Here is a 26,263-nt window from a genome sequence, read left to right on the forward strand (position 1 = left end):
ATGTTCGGGAACCAATACTATCGTAATATGTAACTACGGACCAAGGTAATAACAACTTCCTGTGTTCATGTGCGTGCAATGTACTACCTAGTTTTGAGGATGGATCGAGATAATGCGCACGTACAGTAAATAATGCGATCAAATGGCAAGGATAAGCTAAAGGCCCATTTACACTGTAAATATAATAGCATGCCTTTTTTACATAAAACAAAAGAAATTAGAAAGGTTTTCGTTCTAGAAAAATAGGATAATAATTTATGCTGTCTTTGATATAAATAATATTTCACTCGCGTACCATCTAGGTTGTGCCCACAGATGGTTCTCGAATACACAGTAATTTCAGCGGGGGAAAAACTGGCGTTTACAGAAACAAATAAATAGACACGATGATGTTTGTAGTTAACTAAACCGAAAGAGAAACTTGTCACAAAATGAGTCCATTTTTGGTTTGGACTCATTTAAACAAACCCAATTTGTGTTTTTTTTTATGTAACATTAGGGTTGAGTGAAAGGAAGAGGAATTATATTCTTTATACATTCGGTAACTAAGATATTTTTTATGTTTTATAGGCCTATAAATATACCACTAAATACAGTAAAACATTTGCGATTTAATACTTTATTAAAACTGTCACTATCATAGTCGATTGAAATAGTAGAGTACATGCAACGATACACCACTATGACGTTTATATTATTTTCCAATAATTAATTAATACAAACGTTTTATATGTGTTTATATTTTTAACAGTACCCACACTCACAGAAATTTGCGATTGAAATGGTGATCAAAAATGGTTAATACGTATTTACAGTATTATCAAAGTATTACAATACTATATCTCAAGGTTTTAAGTTTATCCAAAGGGCCCATAAATTTAACTTATTTTTAAATTTAACCAAATAATTATACTGGGAGAGTGAGAGATTGGAACGTTCCATTCATTGCCAATCAATACATTTGTATACACGTATATTAAATCTATCAAAATAGTAATTTTTAAAGAAAATCTGCCTTTCTTTAACATTATAAGGCCAAAAAAAAAAAAAAGTTTGTTTGCTGTCATCCGCCGCCCCTAATTTCGCCAAAAATTTGGGGCGGAAATAAGAAAAAGTTTTTTTTTTACGTTGAGGGCGCTTTAAAAAAAAAGTTTTTTAAATGATTTTTTTTGGCCGAAAAGGTGTAAAAATCGAGTGTGCGAGGATGAAACAATAAAAATAATAACGTAGCGTATATTTCGGTGTATAATCGCACTTTTGACACGCAAATTTAACCTCTAAATTAAGGGTGCGTCTTATACACCGAACATAAATGCCTCAACACACAGATCGCCACCTCGTTGGCTAGGCCTGGGCTTTTTAAGGTAAGGCCTAGGCCTATTAGTATTACTAAAGTCTGAAGGTTAAGAGTAGGCCTAGCCTAGCTACAGTATACTAGCGTAACAGCAACCTTCTAGTTTTCAAGGCATTTTAGCGTGATTTTGTACCCTTCTTGTTGAGGCTGGGCGCGGCCGGCCGTCTTATAGGCCTACATCGACGATATACAAAATACCGATATTTTACTCTCAGTTAGGGGTCGGGTGCGTCTTATTATACACAGGTGCGACTTATACACCGAAATATACGGTACACAAACTTCTAAAAATTAAAATATTTAATTAGGCCTGCTAACAACGACCTATTGTAGTAGTAGGCCTAGCCTAGGCTAGTTTAGACACGGGGCCTAACTAACGCGCCAAAAACAGAATTAAAGTGTGAAACAAATTATGAATAGATGTTTGAGCTCGTTGTTTTATTCAGTGTGTTTTGTTACTCTCAAATTCGCGAGCAATTAACAGAGAAATTAACATTAAAAAAAAAAAACAAAAAAAAAAAAACTTTTTTCCACCCGCCCCCCCTACCAAAAAAAAAACTTGACAGCAAACAAACAATTTTTTTTTTAGGCCTAATGCTGTACTCGAGCTCGGTTTTCATCTACTAAAAACAATTATCGTAGAAGGAGAAGCATCCTCGTATTATTGTGTGCGGGTATTTTTAGGGATAGACATCCATTTGACAGTGTATACCACCTCATTTTGAGGCAAATCGTTGAACCTAAATTCGTTTTAATTGTCAGTAACTAATTATTTAACTCAATTTAATTAGTAAACAAGGCTACATTACGTGGTTAAATCAGTAGGCCTACCGAAAGTATGAACCAACTGTATATACTATCGAGTAAAAATTCTAGAAGTAACGCGCGATTTACTGAAAATTGCCCTTACGTAAATATATATAATTATAGATTACTTTAAATAAATTAATCTATAATTATATTACAATCATGAATCATTCCTGCAAAATGTGCCAAATAGAAAAAAAAACTATACTCGTTTTTTTATACACGAATACGCATTACGAATATGAAATGGGGATCAGCTCAAATGTTTCACAAATGTGTGACGTATCCGTTTTCGTATTCGTAAGGTTGTGAAACCTCCCTAATATTGTGCATTTTAAAAGTTGAAAGTTCTTTTTAATCTTAAAGCTCCAATTCCCTCTTTATTCCCAGCGCAAACTTGACTGCTGACGAGCGGCCATATCAAATTGGTGAGTCCTGTTCAGAATGTTTAGCAAACACTGGGGATGGGGTGTGCGACGATGGCGGATGGGGTGTGCGACGATGGCGGATGGGGTGTGCGACGATGGCGGATGGGGTGTGCGACGATGGGGTGTGCGACGATGGCTTATGTCGTAAGTAGAACATAGTGATTATTACACATATCATGTCACTAATAATAGAGAACAAACATGTTCAATGTTTACCAAACTTTCCAATTTAATTGTGTTAGTTACTTATATTACAAAAAGCATTGTGTATAGGGTTAGATCCATCTCGGCCGCCGGATTAAAAAACCAAACAAAACCAAATTGGGCTATCTAATCCAATCAATATATTGTATAATGTATGGTTTTTTCTTCGTTTTAAAAGGTTATGGCAGGGTGAACTTAGTTTTGTCCGCTAAGATTCCCTAATTAATATGCATTACGTAACTATTTTATTATTGTGTTGATATAATAATAAAATATGATAATATATGCGGTACACCACGTATATATAGTTCTGAAAAGAATGGTTGAGTTTCTCGACGTTTTGATCAATATACTTCGATCGTCACGGCCAACTTTATTATACAACATGTTCTTCCAAAATGAAATAAAGTTGTGGTGTTACAGTATGCTACAGTCGTCGTATATTATTTTCTTATTCTAGTTTTATATTATACAGATATTGACTGCTTAGAGGTTAAATATAAGATTTGACATCCCCGAGGGAATGATATTAAGTTCGAAGGAATATATATTTCCCGAAGCGCCAGACAGAAGAATTTCCATCAATAAGCCTATTAATAATAATATTATAATCAGGTAGGCCGAATAAACAATTCGTTCTTCTCTTCGAGGAGCCGAATCACCGGATGTTAGGTTACTACCGTGAGTATTGACCAATCACAAACGGTGTTTCATCACATTTAGGGTGGACTAATAACAAATGAGGGCGCTATGTATGCATAGCTTAAATAGTTTAGAAGATTAATTTCTTCAAGCAAGTTCCGTGGCGCAAGCGTTGTCTTGTGATGGAGCGACAATTGCATCGCAAGTTCAAGACCCAGTAGATGACTTTTGTTTATTTATCGGCAAACGCGAGTGTTGCACGCGAAAATTACACAGTCAATATCATCGTACTCGAGAATTTATATGATTAATGACAGGGGACACGATAATTACGCGAAAATTACACAGTCAATATCATCGTTCTCGAGGATATATACGATTTACGATCCTCGCAGCGGTAGTCATGTGATGCAGTTTCAACCAATCACGTTCGCGTATTTACATAGGCTATGTAATATATACAAATATTAATGATACTGTAGGCCTATACATGTATTGTAATGCATTTCCTTTAACACATTTTTCGACTTGGCATATCCAGTTATTAGCATTAGCGTTTTAATAGCGATCTCTACAGTATAAGCTAGATGTATAGTGTTTTTTTAGCACTTCTCCCCCTTCTTCCCCCTTCTTCCCCCTTCTTCCCCCTCCACTATCTCTCTTGTTTTTTTTCAAATCCGATTTAGTTGATTGCTTTATTTTTCGTTACTTGTAACAGGACAAACCCCAAGTTGTGGCCTTGAATGTCAACACGGTAGTGAATGCTACTTGAATGAAAAAGATGTGGGGGGGGGGGGGTAGAGAAGTGTAACTGTCCATATGGATTCACAGGCAAAGTTTGCCAACAAGGTAAGAAGATGAGGAGGATGATGATTATGTGGATGATTGATAAGAATGACAATTATAACGACGGTGATTACAATAATGACGATGGTGAAATTACGATGATGACGATGAAGTGAAGATGTGATCAGTTTAGCTTTCGTTTAGTAATGCGTAATGTTTCTACTTTTTGCGATGCGAACAATTCGAAACCAATCAGAGGATGATTGAGAATGTAAATTGATGACAATTGATCATTATAAAGACAATGACAAAGATTATGAATAGTGGGAATGATAATAGAAATGTGGAAAGAGACAGTGTCAATCAAGATTTCAGAAAATGAGGTCATAAGTACTCATGTACGGGAATAACAAAAAAATATAGATAATTAAATTGTTCAATGTAAAAAGTGTTAATATATTTATCTTTCTGTGGGTGGTGCTGCTTTACGAGAGTTAGTACGAGAGTTAGTACGAGAGTTAGTACGAGAGTTAGTACGAGAGTTAGTACGAGAGTTAGTACGAGAGTTAGTACGAGAGTTAGTACGAGAGTTAGTACGAGAGTTAGTACGAGAGTTAGTACGAGAGTTAGTACGAGAGTTAGTACGAGAGTTAGTACGAGAGTTAGTACGAGAGTTAGTACGAGAGTTAGTACGAGAGTTAGTACGAGAGTTAGTACGAGATGTTTATTTTTTATGTATTACTCTATTTCAGTGACTGGCTACTGCAACTGTTAACCTGCACTCACGATAACAAATTAACGGAATCTCGAAATAACATTTTAAGATATTTCGGTAAATTATATATTTAAAATATATAATATTTGATTAATTTCTCCTATTCTTTGTTTTGATTACCTTAAATAGTAACTGTTTTAAAACTATAATTATTATTGAATTATCACTATTATTAAATTTTCTATTATAAATACTAGTATTATTACTAATTGTCGTATCGTAGTTGTTATTATAGTTACGTCTATCAATACCACTATATTAATATTATCATCAACATAACTATAATAGTAATACGTTTTTCATTAAAAATCAGGCAGGATATACAACGTTTATTAATTAATACAAGTCAAGGCCTTTGAAACTGGTTTATTATATAGGCCTATTCCAATATAATCGTATTCTGTCAGGTGTCAATTGAGTTTTTTTTAGTACCTTCCAAACCAACCGGTCATACCAACACACCAATATGATGATAGAATAACCAAATAATTGCAGTCAAGAACCTAGGCTATATTGAGTATAAATAAGCTTATAATACGTGTCTTCTGTACGAATCGTAAAAGGGTCTGTTTATAAATTGAAAACATTGTCTGTATATATGAAGCTAATGACAGAGATATCGTTTATTAAAAGTAATTCATACAGCTAGACTCTTTTAGATGACTGGCAATAGTCTGTCAGACCGAGTCTAGGGACAGCTGCAGCGTCTGGTGAGAAATCAATGGAATCTCAAAAGATGGATCTATTCCAGGACATGTTATATTGTACATTGTACATTAATATCATTACTTTAGTGGTGAGATCTGAATAGTGAATATTTTTATTTGTATTTCTTTAAAAGTAATTTTAGGTCATTAGATTTATTTTCTAAGATTTTAAATCAGGCTGGCTGAGGTATTTCTATTTTACTGAATAATAATACGGTATTTATTAGGATTTGTTGAGCAGGGAGGGAGGATTGACCATGTTTGTCAAGGAGAAAAATATACATTTTCTGATAAAAATACAATAAAACAAAATCCTACTGAGTGATATTTTCATCTTTAAAAGCTACTAAAACAACCCTTAAAGTACAGGAATTATTTTCGAAAAATTGCCAAAATTTTTAATATCGCCTCCAACCCCCAAAATAGGTTATAGCTTAGCGCGCATGCCCAAACCACCCCGCCCCCACTGCAGTATAGTTAGAATGTACGGTAGGCATTAACTGGGAAAATAGAAGGAAGAAGGAGCAGGGGGAGAAAAAGAGTCACTTGGTTGGCCAGCATAGCTGAATGGATTCGGAATAGAGGCGAGAATACCAAAGAAGTGGAGTTGCTGAACATGGCAATAGACAGAGAATTGTGGCACAACATGTCTCATGATATGGCACTTCGAGAGAGAGAGAGAGAGAGACGGTAGGCCTCAGTGTACATTATAGTTTATAGTTTATATTTTTTTATAAACCTTTTAATTGTATTACGCCACTGTAGGCCTATTGATATATGTATTTAGATTTGATGACCAGAAAGTAATTATATTAGGCTATACCATGGTCCTACTATTACTAATACAATATATTTCCCTGTAATAAAATAAAATCAAGGTAATCATCTTAGTTTCGGCGTGGAATCTATTAAAGTTCAATAGCTACAGAGTCAAGACATGTAACGTTCTTAAGGAGGAGAATATTTATAAATGAAAGTAGGCTTACCGTAAAAAGTAAAATATATGTCAGCATGTCCACAAAAAACATCAATATAAAATCCAACATAACCAACGTTCTTGTTAGTCTCATTAAGTATAACAATTATTCCTACATGACATTGCATGCTTCCCAAGAAGGCCGGTTCAACTTCAGACTAATAAACACGGTTTCGTGCTGGCGCCGACGACACGTACGAATGAAGGAATGAGAAAGAACAATAGAGATGTTATAATACACCTGTTCTATACACATATTTTCATTGTGGAAGTATTCGTTCCTATTTACGTCTGATCCATACATGCTACTTTTTTGAAGTAAAAATCGCACTTGAAAAATTGATATTGCGAATACTTCTATTAGTATGATAAAAAGAGAATACAAAAAAAAATAGTATGCGTATTTTTAGCCAGAAAACTATTGTCTCAACAAATAACTTGCGGTTTGGTTTACAATAGGATAAATCAAATGAGCTGATAAAATGAAAACACCTATTAAGCCTTACAATGAAATGATGTAGATGAGTTTTAAACCTATACTCGGTATACATTTAAATCTCTCCGTCGTAAATGCAAGGACCACCAAAATAATGTGCAAGTATTAGGCGCGCACGTATGAGATGGGTCATTCCAGAACTCTAGTACTATTCTCTTTGCCACGAATTATCTTCTCACAGGTATAATTAGATATTCAAATTTCCATAACAAAAGAATTGTTTTATATAGGCGATTCATTTTGTAAAAACAATAACAAATAATGGTTACAAACACACGGTCTCTAATGGTTCAAATTAGTGAGGCAACGCATCGACGTATTGACGCAAAGTACTGTATTACGTAACCACAAGTAGGAACCGACGACGCAACATCGCAGGGTTGATTTCGCGCAGGCGGGGGCAAACGCATTGGAAGGGCATTTTCTTACGTTGCGTCTCTAGTGGGAAGAATGCTTATGTAACACACCTAGACTCTTAGCTTTTACTTGCGATAGTCATTTAAGGCGTATATAATGATGTACGAAGAAGATGTATTGTCCCTCAACAAGGCCATATACATGGCTGCAGTCGCGTGCTCAAATTAGTGTTTACCGACCGACCGACCGACCAACCGACCGATATTGCTGAACATGTTTTAAAATGTTGAAAATGTTTAAAAACATTTATATTTTTTTAATTTACACGTACTTAGCCTGTCACTTTTGACGTGCTCGTATAACGTAATTTCGAGTTGGAAAGTGAATCAAATACGATGACATTATTAAAGAAAGGTTTTTAAACAGAAATCGGGCAAAAAGAGTACAAAAATCTGCGCACTTATTGCAATTTTTTAAACGCTTAAAATTGCTTGAAACGTACTCTAATTTCATCGAAAGTAAACAATTTTGAAAATTTTAAGCGCGCGTACGGATGTGTTATATGCGCTACGCACATAATTGTATTGCCATATGATGAATTATGACCTGAAATTTATGAGTACCAAATTTCATTTAATTGTGATTCATGCTTGTGAAGATATGATTATATTTTCGTTAAATCGTGCGTATACCGCTTATTTTTTTATTGCGCACCGTGAAAAACATAACCACATCGAGTCCTGGCCATAAGGAATATACTCTGACTTAGCTAGATGAAACTGATATCAAGAAAAGGCCATATACAAGTTAGTGTTTACCGACCGACCAACCGACCGACATAGTGAGCTGTAGAGTCTTGTTGCTCTATTGACATGTTAGTCCAGTACAAGTATGATTGCACCTAGAACAAAACGAATTTGTTTTATTTTGAAAGTGGGTCAATTAGCATATTTACCATTTTGAAGCTCCGTATTTCAAAGGTTGGTTTTAAACCACCCAATTGCATAACAAGTAGATATAAATGTGATATTAAACTTTCCAATTGCCATATTCAAATTACCATATGACGTACCTATGGCGTCATAAGATAGTAATTTCCTTGACCATTAAGTTTCTTCATTTACAAATTATCATGGAAATTGTAATTATAATTTAATGAAGGTTATGATCATCAACTTGTATTAAGAATTTTGACAGCTTACAGTACTCACCACATAAACATTCCTAACCACTTCTGTTTTCGTCAGGAACCATACCAAGACTAATTGCAATTTACATTAAACAAGCTGTGGCTTCAATACATTGTACACTATAAATAGAATGTTTATATTTTAAAAATAAATACATTACTGAAACTGCGCATGTGACAGTACTTGAACTCCTCAATCCCTAAAACTATTAATATCATTCTCCCTATCCCTTATTTTCGACATTTCTATGATGGTAAAGACTGTAGTAGCAGATAATCGTAATACGTATAAGGTATTTATTTAAATGAAACGTAAGGTATTTATTTAAATATTTGTATTGAATCATAAAAAAACCTTAACAAATTGTTAATTGTTAACTGAGTTCTTTGATATCAGCATCTCCAACTGCATTCAAAGTTGCTATTTTATTGTCAAATATTTGATGTAGATTATATTTACAGATTTGCAGCCTTCACAGAATAAACATAGTATCAGCATTAAATAAGCCAGTGGGTAAATCTTTATGGAGATCATTTAAAATCAATATGCTATATAACATTGAATGTGAAACATATAACAATAAAGAAACAAGTATAGAAAAATTTCTAATTTGATACGATTTATCAGAAAAGGAATTACTGTACTGTGATACGAGTTACAGGTACTGATCTATTATGATTTTTTATTAGTTTTATATTGTATATAAAGACATTGTATAATCCGGGTTCTATTTTATTATTATTTTTATTTTATTAATTTTAGCAACATTAAAACAATACATAAACTTTAAGTGTGGCAAAAGAGGTCGAAGGACCACTGTCGCCATAAGGCGTGCCACACCAGCACTCAAAGCATACATTAAAACATAAAACAATATAAATATATGTAATATTAATTACCATAATTATATACATTAAAGAGGCATAGTATTTTTAATCCGGGTTCTAAAATGAAAACAAACAAATAAAAATGAAAAACTCACAAAGGGATATTTTAAAACGAGATAGATGATAATGATGATCATTGTCAAGTGTATAGCAAAATATAAGAAAATTAATGAAAAAAGGATGTAATACGGAATTCAAAAATGTAAAAATATTACTGATGAATTGTAACGACATTGGGAATGAAAAAAAGGTGTTACATGATATTATTTTACGTAATGACATGAGATTATATGAGTGTGAATAAAAGTGGTGTTTGCGCCACAAAAGAGAAAAAAATTTAAGAAGATAATGCTTGTTTTGGTTTATAATGTTTTTTTTAGCTTATAATGTTATCATTTAAAAAGTGAAAAAGAAGAAATATAATTAAACAAACGGTAGTTAAAGAAAACCTCTTGGTGAAAAAATGTGCAACAATTCCGTGGTTATTTTCGAATGAGAATCAATCTGTAACAATAGGATCAATTATTTTCCAAACAAGTATTGAGATGTTCAATCCCAAATTGATACTTTGTGATCCAACTTCAAATTTGAGCAAAGTTCTGTCTACATCAAACATTATGTGACAAAGTGTGATGTGCCCATATATAGACATGATGATGTCATATCACTACTATATTTGGGCATTTCACTACCAAATTTGGGAACATCACACTTTTTTGTCAAAACTGTATGATAGTGTAGACAGAGTTTAAAAGTAGATTGAACCACCTCCAACAGACTCATTACTAATTTAAGAATCTATTTTTTTACATGCACATATAAATGAAATTGCAATTGTAAAAGTTGCAGAAAATGAACTGGAATGTTCATCATACAAAATCACACAAGTACTATTTACGTATCGACAATAAATTTCAGCATCTTGATGTACCTCCTTTTAGACTGAAAATTTCCGAATATTTTGTTTCTGTTTCAGGACCGCGAATCTGGAATGATCTTGATGATAAACTAAAGCATTTTAAATCTCTTTATACTTTTCGTAAAAATTTAAAAAAATATCTTATTTCTTTATACTAATTTTAATATTATTATGATTGTAGTACACTGAAAGTATCTATTTTTATTTCATCGTTTTTGTTTTTATTTATTATTTTATGTAGTAAATTGTATTAGTTTAAATGTATGTGTATTGTTTCTGGGGTCTTTCTCGAGACAAGAAACTTGTTTTCTTCTAGAGAAGACCCCAAATGATGGCTTATTACTATGTTTTCATTTATGTACACACCTATAATTATATTATACTGTATAATGCCATTGTTGAATAAATAAATGTTTTTTTGAACTTGAACTTTTGAACTTGAACATGTTCTATTGCATGTTGTCAAGGTGGCCGAAGTATAGGCCTAACTTATATTGATACCCAGTTGATGATCTTAGCCTGGATGATAAAATGTTTTACTATTTCTTTTTATTTTTTATTTCTATTTATTTAGATAATGAAGAAAAATAAAACATTTGCCATATAATTTGGAATAAAATGTTTTCTCTCATGTTTATTTAATTGGAATTTTAGATTAAACAAATTTCTCCTAAATTCACCCTATTCCCAGTGCCGTATCTCCACATACTATCTATTTCCGAAGTATCAAAGGAATATTTTGGTAATACAGCATCTCATTTACACCACATTTGGTGCCTGTATCATGTAAGGTTAGGTTAAGGGTTAGATCAATACTAGATACATTTGAAACACATATGATGTTGTATTACCAAATATATATACTTCGGAAACAGATACAATACCGAGAATCGGCTGTCGACTTCAAGAATATACAAAGTCTTGCTGTGGATGTGCAGTGGATTATTTACCTCCGCCAAGGAGGTATATGTAGTCGATCACGTGTTTGTTTGTTACTTGGCAAAATAAAATTTTGCCAAGTAACAAACTTACGTACTTACTTACTTTGTTTGTATCTTTGTTTTTGTTTGTTAGCACGACAGCGCCTACAGTTTTCAAGTTCACATTCTGAATTGTTTTCCTCATGAATTTCTTATGTAGGCGAATTCTACAGTAGGCGAATTCTACAGTAGGCGAATTTTACAGTAGGCGGAGTGTCGTTCTGGTATTATTTAATTAATATGTAAAATAGTCATTTATACAGAGGTTTGTTTGATTAGTGGTAAACGGTGTGGGATGAATAGTTATGAAACTCACCAGTTTTGCAAATCAACATACTTACATCTCTAGCTAAACATTGAAATAAAATAATTTTAAAAGTACCTTGTGCACATATAGGGTTAACTTTATTTGCTTGTCCCTTTTGTGCATTTTAAAATTGAAATTGACGTAGCCTAAATATCTACTTGAACACAAAAATAAAATATACAACCATTATTTGATACTACTGATTATTCTATATGTCAACAGTTTCTCTCTAGTTCACCTCTAACTGCAGGGTTTGGAGCAGTATTTGGAATTTGCAAGATTTAGCCACAACATTTTAATTGTATTATTTCTAGTATCATATTTTCTTCTACCCCGCATAGTTCGTATCCATATAAGCGTTTAATGTCGATTGATTTCAAAGTAGACATGCACTAGCAGTAACCAGTGCACCACACGGTCTTTTGCTGCCTTAAATGTACGTAGTTATATACTTTGCATGGGCAAGTATAATAAAAGCGCACTTTGATAAAATTACTTTGGTTTTTACTATTAAAATAAAACATATTGTATCAAGAATAAAATTCGAAACTATTTACGATCATTGATTTTGTTATACACTATACCTTTACTTTGAAATATATGTAAGCTAAAAAATGAAAGCAATACTGGATATGGAACTTTAACCTTTACTTTTGACTGTTCAGACTTTGTGCTGTGTGAATTAGTTAGATGATTCCCGCAAACACTAAGGAAAGTATAAAATGCCAAACTACATTATGTGGGTGTTTTTCGTGGTGTATTAATTATTTGATACATGTAAATAAAATAAAAAAGTCGACATAAATCGAATGAAAAACACATTGCTGCGGACACACGAATTGAAAGTTGATTTCAACAGACCATTCGGAATCGTTTTGTTTGTGTGTGTTCATTTTTATTCATTTACATTTTTTAAATGGCTTTGATATTTTGCGATTTCTTTTTGTGTGGGAGATTTGTCTCTCTCTCGTCTGATGTTCAGCTTTCTGCTGGTGTCCCCCTTTGGATGCTCGGGTGTCCCTTTTTACTTGGCAAAAAGAATTTTGACAAGTATGTATTCACTTTGTTTGTATGTTTGTGTGACATGTGTATGCATGTATGTATGTTTGTATGTATGTTTGTTTGTTAGCACGATAGCGCCTACAGTTTTCAAGTTATCGTTCTGAATTTTTGGGTGTAGATAGGTATGTACTTTCAGACCATGCCTATTGAAAATCAACAAAATTGGTTTATTAATAACTTCACAAATAACAAAAATGATATTATTTTCGGACCAGCTAGTGTTAAAAGATAGGAGACAATTTTCAAAAGCCGGTGAGCAGTTTTAAAGTAACACGTAAACTAAAATTACATTTTCTCGAGAACTACTTGTCCAAAAAACCTCATTTTTGGACAAGAGGCAAGGGTTATAATTTGTGATTTGTAATTTTAAAACATAACCTGATTCAATGTACGGCTTTTTAATACGAGTAGTTATAAAAAAAACCTATTTCTTTTAAAATCCACCCGCTTGTTTTTCGCTTTGCTGTTCTATTATTATTCAAATTAATCTATATAGTTAGTTGATAATTAGCTTTTTAGTACCAGCGTGTGTCCTTCCTTGTTTCATTCTGTAAATAGGGATTACTTACAGAACATGCCTATTGATTTTCAGAAAAATTGATATATTGGTCATGTCAAAAAAGCTTACCTTCCGTATACGATATATTAAATAGCACGCATTCTGTCTTCTTTTAACATGGACATATTCTTTGATATGGACCAACATTTTATTCGACTGGTCGAGCGGTTAAGCTTACTCCAAGGGTTAAGTACTCCATCGGTTAGGCAGGGGCGCCGAAAATCGGCACAGGTTCAAGAAAACCCTCAACTCTTGGTCAATCTTGATTTTAGAAAGGTCATTGTTACAATGACGGAGTTTGTTAAACAAATTATAAACCCCAGCAGGATTTGAACCATGTAAATCTAATTACCTAAAGCAAAAAATGTATCATTCAACATGCTCCCTATCAGTGGATATATTTTGCCAAGTACTTCACTCAGTTTCTGAGTGCTTTCATTTGTTTGTTTGTTTGTTTGTTAGCAGGATTACTCAAAAAGTAATTAAAAGATCTTTACCAAAATTAATAGACAGATAGATATGTGGTCAAGGAACATTCCATTAAATTGGGACCATTTGGGACCACAGTCCCAATTCTGGACCACTTTTTAGTATACTTTTTCAGACCTGCTAGTGTTAAAAGATAGGACAGAATTTTTCAAAAGCCGGCGAGCAGTCTTAAAGTAACAAATAAACTGAAATTGCATTTTCTCGAGAACTATTTGTCCAAAAAACTTCATTTTTGAACAAGAGGCAAGAGTTATAATTTGTGATTTGTAATTTTAAAACATAATTTGATTTAATGTGCACGTTTTTTGATGCGAGTAGTTTAAAAAACCTATTTCTTTTCAAATTCACTCGTTTGATTTTTGCATTGCTGTTCTATTGTTAGTCAACTGAAGCTATTGTTAATTGAAAGGCTTGTTACATAACCATTACACCAAACTCGCATACACATGCTTGTAATGAAATTAGCCTAAATCACAAACAGCATTAAGACACACACAAATATATATATATATATATTTTTTACCAGAGAAATCTTATGTAGGAGAATTTTACAGTAGGCGGAGGTATGCACTCTCGGAGTGGCTTTCTAGTTGTAGATGTGGCTCAGTTCATGTCCTCCCTAGTCTCTGTTGATGTCCATATTCGTTTTTCTTATCCAAATGGCTTTTTTATTTATCCGGTGGTATGTGGTTTTCTATGGTGGCGTGATCTGTGATAGCTGATTTGTGTAGACAACTGGTTTAACAAAAAAGTTAACATTTATTTTAAAATATTAATTTACATCGTTTTGAATACCAAAACGGAAATAATAATAATTATGATAAATACTTTCTCCTGCTTAACCGTTTTCATTAGCGAAACGTTGACTTCTAAATTGTTAATACTTCTCAATTTATTGATTCCAGATATATTATTGTTAAATTTTTTTATTTTTTTTATTCATATTTCATACAGAGAAAAAAATAAAAAAAAGGACAAAATAAACAAAAAGACGTGTCTATACCAGCAGTAAAAAAGATTAATGTTACAATAAATTAATAAAGTCTACCCATTGTTTCTCAAAATCATTTGATTCTCCATTTTGCCTTGCAATATACCTTAACATCATTAAATAATTTCGTATATAAATATTTAAAGCCTTAATACTTGGCAGAGTTTTACCAATTCTACATTTATAAATTAAAGACTTTGTAAGAATAATAATTGTATTAACAGAAAAACATTGTGAAATATCTCCAAACAAAATCGAATCAATTGTAAAAGTTATTTTTTTAAAGGAAATACTAATTTTGTGTTCTATATTTGACCATAGTGGTTATTTGCAGCTTACAAGCAGATGAGGAAGTGTTTCCGGTACATTGTCACAGAAAGTACATGCTTTATTTTGTCGAATACCAATTCTTGTCAAAAAAACATTTGTTGCAATTATTCTATTATTTATTCTATATTGGAACCATTGTAGGTTTGTTTGTCTGACACATTTAAAAGGAAGTTTGTACATTTGTTTCAGTTCCTCATCTGTTTTATTGACATTAATTTTTTCTTCCCATTTTCTCATACTTTTCGGTCTGACAAAAACATTTTCTTTAAATTTGTTGAATTTTTAATAAAAATATCTAAATGAAAAGGAATTATTGGTGTTTGCAGTTTAGTCAAATTATTTATATTGTAACTATGTTTTATTGAATTAATTATACCTTGGTACTGTAAAAAATTACATTGAATATTATAATGTTTTTTGAAATGTTCCCATGACATAAAAGATTTTTTTTCTGAACATAATACATCGTTAATATAAACTATTCCCCTTTCATACCAATTTTTAGTCGCGTGGAAGCGACTCTATAGTTCACTATGTCGGTCGGTCGGTCGGTCGGTCGGTCTGTCAGTCTGTCGGTCTGTCGGTCTGTCTGTCGGTCCGGTGTCACTATGCGTTTTATCGCTTTCTGACCTTATCTTGATATCAGTTTAATCTAGCTAAGTCAATTTTTCACAGTATATTCCTTATGACCAGGAATCGATGTGGTTATGTTTTCACGGTGCGCAATAAAAATTTACGCGGTCTACGCACGATTTTAACGAAATCACGTTTGTAATCATATCTTCACAACCATGAATCACAATTAAATACAATTTGGTGCTCATAAATTTCAGGGCATAAATCATCATATATGGCAATACAATTACGTGCGTAGCGCATGTAACGCATGCGTACGCGCGCTTAAAATTTTCAAAATTTATTTTCGATGAAATAAGAGTACGTTTCAGGCAATTTTAAGCGTTTACAAACTTGCCATGAGTGTGCAGATTTTTGCGCGCGCACTGCGCGTTAAATGTTATTGCGCACTCTTTTTGCCCGATTTCTGTTTTCTTGACTTACTTTTCAACTCGAAATTACGTTATACGAGCACGTCAAAAGTGACAGGCTACGCACGTGTAAATTAAAAAAAATATAACTGTTTTTAAACATTTCAACATTTTTAAACATGTTCAGTAATTTCGGTCAGTTGGTAGGTTGGTCGGTCGGTCGGTCGGTAAACACTAAGCACGCGACTGCAGCCATCTATATGGCCTTGTTAAAAAACACTGGCCTATTGGCAACTTTTATTTCGTTATTTCCCCACAAAAATATTCTTGGGATATCTATAATATACTTTGATTCAGATTATTCCAGGCAGTTACAACATCATTCCAAAAGGCATTCCTTTCAGAAGTTAAAAAAACACCTTTTCCCGATATTATACCACTCATAAGAGGAACAAAACAATTAGAAAGAGATTTCCATTTACGCGAAGAAAACATGTATCTCCGGATCCATGTTAACTTTAAGGACTGAAAAAAATCTTCTATTTGAACCATATTAAAACTGCCTTGACTGTGATCTCTACAAATTTGTTTTCTACTTATTTTCTCACTAGATTTCCAAATAAATTTAAAAAGTAATGTATTGAGCTTTGCAACAAAATATTTTTTGGGGTTTGGTATGGTTAGAATTATGTGATTTATTTTTGGAATAATTAGAGATTTTACAATAGTAAGCCTTCCAAGAGGCGTGAGATATCTTTTTGACCATTGGGCTAGTGATTTTTGTATAGATGTCATACATTTAATATAATTTAGTTCTGGCATTTGAGTGTAGTCAACACAATACATGATGCCAAGAAGATTAAAGTGTCCATCATCTGGCCAATAGAAATCTTTTTCTTTACAAATTCTTTCTTTACAATGCGTTTTGCTCCCAATCCACATAACACATGTTTTGTTTTTTGGTAGTTAACCTTTAAACCAGATATGTTGTAAAAACTATCTAACTCTTTAAATGCTTCTAGCATACTATTTTCTGAGCCATCAATGTATATAGTGGCATCGTCAGCGCAGTGGCGGATCTAGGGGGGGTGAATAGGGTGGCTAGCCACCCCCTCTTAATTCTCAAAAAAAAGAAAAAAAAGATGCAACCTAATCGCGATTGACCGTCGCTAGACGTGGATTAATCTTTTAATTAAGAAGAGTAGGCCTAGCTAGGCCCTACTAGAGCTAGGGTTAGCATTAATAGTTGTGTGTAAATAGGCCTACACAGTGAAAGAGCTAAGAGTTTAATTACTATTATCAATTCAAGAGTTTAAAAAGAAAACACGATTTACAATCTTCGGAAAATACCCATTTTCAAAACACACGCACTCCTAAAACTACCAGCGTCACGTTGTCAAGCTCGCTCCTCGTGTGAATGCTGACGTCATCACTCTCCAAAATACACCATTTTCCATTGCAGTTAATTTCCGCCGCCCTGGTCCGTGTGTGCACAAAGCGTTAGCGTGGTATATTTACACCCCTGAGTGGAGTGTAATATCGGGAACTTTTTTCTCGCGCATGAAAGTTTTTTGTATAATATTATGGTATGCAGTATAAACGATAAAAATAAACGAGAAACATGGTGTTCTTTTATTATTTTATAGGCATAAAATAAACATGAAATGTCTTGTATGTACACGGGACGGCCGAAAAAAGTATGTGGCGTATTTGGCGTTTTTTTTATTTGTGTTATAGACACGGCGATTACTGCGATCATTGTATACCAAATTACATTGAGTTATTCACCCGGCTGTAGGGTATATATCTCTGAGGTTAACAGACCACCAAAACACGGTACATAACACATGCACTCTATCGAGGCATTTTCGGAGTACCGCATTACCAAAATGTTCATTTTGTTTGAAGGTTTTTCGATCAAAGTTTATTATTAGTTCGTCGAAAAAGATCCGTACAGTATTTAGGAAGGATGTATTTAACTTTACATTATGTAATATTTGTTATTAAGTGTGATGGAAACAGTTTCTCTAGCCTATTAAACAGTGTGTAAGCATCTATTTTTTCAAAAATTTTCGGAGCCTCGGGAGGGGCCTCCCAAACCCTCCCCCGCTCGGTGCTACGCACCTCGTTTGCCACTTTCGTGGCCACCCCCCCCCCCCCCCCCTCGTCAGATCCTAGATCCGCCACTGCAGCGTACATACTGATTTTAAACTCGGTGCCTTCTACATTAATACCTTTCATGTACTCATTTGATCTGATATTTTGTGCCAACACCTCAATACATAAAATAAATAAATATGGTGAAAGAGGGTCGCCTTGACGACATCCTCTTTGTATATTAAAAAAGGGTGTTGGGTAACCATTTACAAGAACACTTGATTTACATTCGTTATAACAAATATCAATCCAATTATTGTTAAATTTGGTATATTTTTTTTGTTACGCTTCCCTGCACAACATTGTCTTTCATCGATCAAAGATGTCTTCCGTTTCGTCAAAAAGCGTGCATGCAACTATAAACAACATGAATAATTAATTGGTTGGCCGCTTCTGTCCAATCGATAATACCAATGCGACCACTGCACATCGTAACTTGTTTATCAGCGCGATAAAGAACACATTGTTCAGTTAGTTGAGTCAAACATATTAGTTCAAGTAGATGCTTCGGAATGTAAGTACCTATACACATTTAGCTTATATATTTACCATTGTTTGATTTGATATATACACTGGTCTGATCTGTTATTATTTATTTATTATTTGGTGTAAATAGGTATATAATTACAGAACGTGCCTATTGATACGTACATTGGTGACGCCACAAACGCTTAGTTAAATCTCAAATTAACTTTATCTTCAATATAGGCAAAAATGATAAATAGCACGCCGTGAAATGTGAAAAAAGTCACATTTGTGCAAACAACCACATTTGTGCAAACATGGCACCCTCAAATGTGCAAATCTGTAAAATTGTATAATCCCCTAATGTGCAAACATCCGGCCGTTAAATGTAAAAACGATCAGTTTTGACGTTAAATGTGCAAATGAAATTCTACAATGTGCAAATCATTTTTGTTCAAGCAAAATAGTTTCTTAAAAATGATAACCTAATTCTAAATAGTTACGGGGTTTTCTAACAATGTTTTCAAGATATAGCCACTGTGACATACTTAATTGTAGTACATCTAAAATCCATTAACAATCAATCTAAAATTAGACTAAGGAAGTATCTCATCGTTGATATTCATATATATATATATATAATGTTCTTTGCCTCTTGTGTGTTATATATATATATATATATATATATATATATATATATATAAATAAAATAACAGCAGAAAACTTGGTTACTTCATTGTTTTAATCACTACAAATTTGTTTCGTACGACCAGCATGTAGCTGGCCGCACTCTTCAGGTGAAATATAAAACATAAGTGACACAGTTGTCTCATAGTGCTTAATAGAAGTGAGTCATCGGGAAGTCGTATACAATAGCCTATTGTTTTAGATAAACTGTTTGGATCTGCAATTTAGTAAGAATTTTTTCCTATGTCTACAAGTAGAGACTAACTCGTTCTTACGGTTCAGTGAGCATAGCTCTGGTTGACATATAATAACATACTTTTCATATATACATAAATTACATCTTTTGTTAATATTTGAGTAAGGTTTGCATTTCTTTATAATTTTCCATTTAATTGAGTAATTTGTTTTAGAGTCTTTAAGTGTCCATATATATTTACTGAGTTCCGTTGCACTTCTTAATTTTTCGTTCCGGAATGAAGACGTATGGTTTCTGTATCTAGTTTTAAACTGGTTTTCAGTTAGTCCGACATATGTTTCTTCTTTTGATGAATCTTCTCTCTTTACTGTAGCTTGGTAAACTACACCTTTTGTTAGGCAGTTACCTGGGAGCGGGCATTCATTGGGATTGCGGCAGTTACATCCGCTTGTTTTCGCGTTGGTTTCAGTAGGCTTTTCTTTGGCTATCACATATTTGTTGTGTGCGTTAATTACTTTGTCTACGCTGGGCATGCAACTATAGCTTAGTTTCAAGGTATTTTTGTTAAATATTTTTCTGAGCTTGTTGCCGGCAGGAAAACAATCTTCTACTATAGCTAAAAACTTGTGGCCGATGTTGGTTGCTACGTTTTTGCTGAATGGTGGGTTAAACCAAATTATGTTTCTGGTGCGTGATTTTTTGGGCTTCTGCTGTTCAGCATTGAACTCAAGTTGATGATTGTATCCACTTTCTTTGAGGGCTTCCTGGTATAGGGGTGCGGATGCATGAAATGTATCTTTGTCTGATGAGATGTCAGAAAGGCGTCTATTTATAAAGTAATTAACGCACACAACAAATATGTGATAGCCAAAGAAAAGCCTACTGAAACCAACGCGAAAACAAGCGGATGTAACTGCCGCAATCCCAATGAATGCCCGCTCCCAGGTAACTGCCTAACAAAAGGTGTAGTTTACCAAGCTACAGTAAAGAGAGAAGATTCATCAAAAGAAGAAACATATGTCGGACTAACTGAAAACCAGTTTAAAACTAGATACAGAAACCATACGTCTTCATTCCGGAACGAAAAATTAAGAAGTGCAACGGAACTCAGTAAATATATATGGACACTTAAAGACTCTAAAACAAATTACTCAATTAAATGGAAAATTATAAAGAAATGCAAACCTTACTCAAATATTAACAAAAGATGTAATTTATGTATATATGAAAAGTATGTTATTATATGTCAACCAGAGCTATGCTCACTGAACCGTAAGAACGAGTTAGTCTCTACTTGTAGACATAGGAAAAAATTCTTACTAAATTGCAGATCCAAACAGTTTATCTAAAACAATAGGCTATTGTATACGACTTCCCGATGACTCACTTCTATTAAGCACTATGAGACAACTGTGTCACTTATGTTTTATATTTCACCTGAAGAGTGCGGCCAGCTACATGCTGGTCGTACGAAACAAATTTGTAGTGATTAAAACAATGAAGTAACCAAGTTTTCTGCTGTTATTTTATTTATTTATGCTCTACCTTGGTATTGAGCACTCTATCCAAACGGTCTGAAAATTTCAACCTGAATATATATATATATATATATATATATATATATATATATATATATATATATATATACATTTATATGATATATAAATCCAAAGGCAAATTACTGAAAAAATGACAATGCTGTGGGTATCAGTGGCTGGATCTCAATGGAGATACAAAAATAAAAGCGAAAAGCTAAATCAAAACGATAAAGTAAAACAGCCAGAAAAGTTAGCAGAGCTTTCGGGCAACACTAGCCCTTCATATATATATATATATATATATATGATTTTATATTCCGGTTTGATGATATTGTTGCTCTTCACTTTTTATATTTTTAATTGTACTTTTTTATATTAGGCCTACCTTTTATGCATTTGATATGTAATTTTTTATTATGTCTTTCACACTTCCATATGTCCTTCTTATGATCCTTGTTCACTTTCACATCTTTGATTTCTCTTGCAATGGAAATTGGAAATAAACTGACTAAATTGTTATGGGTCGTCCTTGCATCCATTCACTTTGGTTTTACATGTATTTTAAATGTATTGTTGAATGGATGCTATATGAATAAATAAATAAATAAAAATAAAATAAATCAATTTATTGTTATTGTCAGAAAATCAAACGAAATTATATGGTAGATTATATACTTCATGAACATCAAATCTTGGTAAACACTTTTTGGAAGAGTTTCTTTTCTATTAAAACCGTAGCATGATAAAGATTATTAATTAATATCAATTAAAATATTAATGTAGAAGAAGAAGATGAAGTTACGTTTGGAAAAAATAAGTTACTTTTCTGCTGGATTCCTGGTAAGCTGCTTCGTCACATGGCTTAGTAGTACAATGGTGTTTCACAGCGACAAGGACACAGACAGGTAACACTTTAACAATGTATACAAAAGTCATGAATATTTTATCATTTGACTATGGGGAGAATGTTGTTACTTATTAGATTATAGCGTTTGATAGCCTCGTGAATTTAGCTTTGTATCGCAGTCTTGTCATACTTTTTCCATCCCAAAATTGAATTGTTGGTAGTGCGTCAGGGAAACGCAATAAAAGAAAGCATCTGTTATTGTATATAAAGCTATAAACTTAGTAGGCCTACTTTTCGTCCTACTATACTATCTTTGTGCGAACAAACAAACTATAAACGCCTTCAGCATCGATCAAACAGTTAGCCTACATATTCGTCGCTCCAATTACATCAACTAACTCAATTTAACTTAGTAGCGAAATAACTTGCTGCAACTAACTTACAGTATTTCTAATTATACACATGTTTCATTATTTCTACACATGCGTGATACGAGCGATAGTTACATATAGTCTAGGGAGTCTAGGACAACTACCCCCTAGGACAACTACCCCCTAGGACAACTACCCCCTAGAACAATTACCCCCTAGGACAACTACCCCCTAGGACAACTACCCTCTAGGACAACTACCCTCTAGGACAACTACCCTCTAGGACAATTACCCCCTAGGACAATTACCCCCTAGGACAATTACCCTTTACGTCAAATTAAATAACTTCAATGTGCGAAGATCCAATGTGTTCTTATAACGCAATTTAAAGTTGAATATAGAATATACTAAATGTTCAATTCAATTTTATTTTCATAAGATACATTATGAGAGGTTTTTTTAAAAGTTGTATGCACTTTATGTTGGAGAAACTTAAATAATCCCAGATTGCTTTAAGGCTATTTCGACCAGAAAAAAAGAATTCTAAAAGTATATAGGCGTATAATAAATATTTCAAATGTAGCCAATAAATAAATAATTTAAAAAAATGTTACTTTGCAGTCTGAACTGCACACTGTACGGAAAAATAAGGTGAATAAATAATTTTTTTTATTTATGTAATAACTAGAAATGTCGAAGCCGACATAAGGATTCTGACAAACACAACGGATAGTAGGCCTACCACACCTAATGGACAACATCAGAGAAAGATACTTCTAGATTGTGGCGGTAATGTCGCCTCTACAGTCAAGATGTTTCGTGAAACGTATCCTGGAGGAAAAGATTTCATCATCCATTCCTTCGAAATCGATGACCGTCTCTGCCCTTATTTTAGCCCGTATCATAAAAATCACCATCTACACTGTCCTGTCGGGGTATCGGATCATGACGGTAGGGTAAAATGAGTTAATCATAATGTACAACAACAATTGTGCTCAACCACACGTATGCATTAAAAATAAATATTCATGCTGCCACTTCATGTTTGATAGCCACTTATAGAATTTCCCCAATTAAAATTCGTTGACTCCTATTAATATTTGTCACATTGACTTGGCGTCTTAATTGAATTCATTTCTTTACAGTGGGTATAGTACTGAGGCTCTTATTAGAGAGATTTGTTACAACCGCTAATGTAGAAAATGCCAACTAATGTCGAAACAACCGTTAATGTAGAACAATTCCACCGCTAATGTAGTAAAACCTCCAGCTAATGTAGAAACACCAACAGCTTATGTAGTAAATAAAAATCAACACCAGCTAATGTAGAAACGATCAACAGCTTATGTAGTAAAGAAAATTGCCTCCCAGCTTATAATAATAATAATAATATCCTGGATTTATATAGCACCTAATGTTGAGAAACCTCTAAGCGCTGTACATAAATAAATATGAAAAAAGGGAAATCCAACCATGCCAAAAAAAAAACCCAAACCGCAGTAAAGGGATACGCCTTCGTCGCTAACCAGGGATCGGTCTTATTGAACCCCGGTCAGCACCAGTTGTGTCTCGGTCATCCCGGACTCCGCCTCCTGCCCTACAAAAATAGATCTAAAACAATCTAGGTGGCATGGAAAAGGAGAAAAAAGGAGATTAAAATCCTTTAAGAAACAAATAAGTCTTAAGAAGCCTCTTAAAAACAGCCACTGACTGTGCATCTTTAATGTAGTTTGGAAGAGAATTCCAAAGCATAGGAGCTGCATAAGATGTTATGTTGTAGTTACTATTATGTAGTTACTATCGCCAGCTAATGTAGAAAATGTTTTTTGTATTAATTAACGACCACACCTCTCGTAAATGACCACCTCTCTTTTAAAGGAACCACGACCTCTTTCTCTCTATTAAAGGACCGCTTCTAATAATCGACCACCTCCCCCATTTCAAAGACCTCTCGAAAGTGACCGCCTCTATTGAACGACCATGGTCGATTATGAGAAGTGGTCCCTTAACAGAGGCGGCGGTCGTTCAATCGAGGTGGTCATTTTCGAGAGGTCGTTGTGACGGAAGATGGTCGATTATGAGAAGCGATCTTTTAATAGAGGTGGTGGTCCTTTAAAAGAGGTCGTCACTGACGAGAGGTGTGGTCGTTAAGAGAGGTGGTCAATTATGAGAAGCGGTCCATTAACAGAGACGGTGGTCGTTCAATAGTGGAGGTCACTATCGAGAGGTCGTTGTGATGAGAATGGTCGATTATGAGAAGCAGTCCCTTATGAGGAGGGGAGGTGATCTCTTACGAGAGGTGGTCGATTATGTGAAGCGGTCCCTTAACAGAGATGGTTGCTTACGATGTGTGGTCGTTTTCCTTACGAGAGGTGGAAAGACTGATAGCTAGTAAAGATCTGATTTAGACATTTTTGTAAAATATATAACATTTTCTACATTAGCTGGCGATAGTAACTACATAAGCTGGGAGGCAATTTTCGTTACTACATAAGCTGTTGACCGTTTCTACATTAGCTGGTGTTGATTTATATTTACTACATAAGCTGTTGGTGTTTCTACATTAGCTGGAGGTTTTACTACATTAGCGGTGGATTGTTCTACATTAACGGTTGTTTCGACATTAGCTGGCGTTTTCTACATTAGCACAAGATTCAAATCTTCTTGTCCAATAAAGTATGCGTATGTTCTATGGAAGGTTTTGATTTCCAAACACCTAAGTAGGCTGATATATTGTTGGTCGTCACCTGGACCTAAAATACACAAAGACTGTGGATCGAATAGAGAATGAGGAACTGGACCGTAGTAGACCACTTTAGGGGGGACATCCACAATCAGGGGAACTTAAGGCCATGTTTCCAATCCAAAAATTAACCGATAATTAATCGATAATTAACCGATAAACTGCCTGTGGAAACGGGGTTTAAGCGATTCCACTCGGGAAAAATTAACCGATAATTATCTCATTCAAATCGGATACTGTAATTATCGGAAAATGCGATAATTTTTAACCTTTGACCTGAATGACAAATCAATGCGCTGTGATTGGGCTCTTGGTTGTTCGGTCAAGTCTAATCATGCGCAGCGCATTTTATTTTTTTGTTTAAATTAATTACCTGATTGGATAACAAATTAACCGATAATTTTGTCTGCGGAAACACGGAAAAGGGACACTTTCTCATTAACGAAACGAGGCAATATAATGTTAATGGCTATATAGCACTACTAGCAACCTCTATATTTAGAGAACAACTAGGCGCCTGTTTATGATTGGTTCTCATTGTAGAGGCGTCTACATCCTTGCGTTACGTTCCTATAATTTGTTTCTATGTTTAGATTGCCGCAACCTAAAGCGAACGAACATTGTTTTTCTGTCTTTAAACAGGCAATATGACGGCATTTTGTGATGCAACATGGACGCCTAAAAAATCTAACAAAATGCAATGGGGAGGAGGAAGTCTGTTTGTCCGTGAATCGGAACGCGCCGATAATATAACTGGAGGTCGAAGACTATATAGTTACCGCAAAACAATCCCAACGATCAATCTTTCAAGATGGATTAAAGACAATTTAAGAAAAGAAGATTATGTAATTTTTAAAATTGATATCCAAGGTGGTGAATTTTGTGTTCTTGACCAAATGCTGAAAGATGGGACATTTGCGTGGGTCGATAAGTAAGTAAGGGTAATTCCATTTCAATTCAACCAAAATGAAATTTTAAATAGATTTTTGTTAAATTTGGTGTATACACAGAGCCCCTAAGCTAAAAC

At 33.9% G+C, this 26,263-nt stretch overlaps 1 protein-coding gene across 1 annotated transcript in view; it reads left to right on the forward strand.

Moving 5' to 3' along the window:
- The first annotated feature begins 4,254 nt into the window (after window positions 1-4,254).
- Window positions 4,255-26,263, forward strand: part of LOC140057586 (uncharacterized) — a 44,956-nt gene continuing 22,947 nt past the window's right edge. Inside the window, exons 1-4 of the mRNA XM_072103302.1 lie at window positions 4,255-4,284; window positions 4,716-4,930; window positions 23,182-23,444; window positions 25,879-26,167. Of these exons, the coding sequence (XP_071959403.1) occupies window positions 4,255-4,284; window positions 4,716-4,930; window positions 23,182-23,444; window positions 25,879-26,167 (797 nt within the window). The remainder of the gene's footprint in view (window positions 4,285-4,715; window positions 4,931-23,181; window positions 23,445-25,878; window positions 26,168-26,263) is intronic.

The sequence above is a fragment of the Antedon mediterranea genome, chromosome 8, assembly GCF_964355755.1.
Source record: "Antedon mediterranea chromosome 8, ecAntMedi1.1, whole genome shotgun sequence".
NCBI classification, from domain to species: domain Eukaryota; kingdom Metazoa; phylum Echinodermata; class Crinoidea; order Comatulida; family Antedonidae; genus Antedon; species Antedon mediterranea.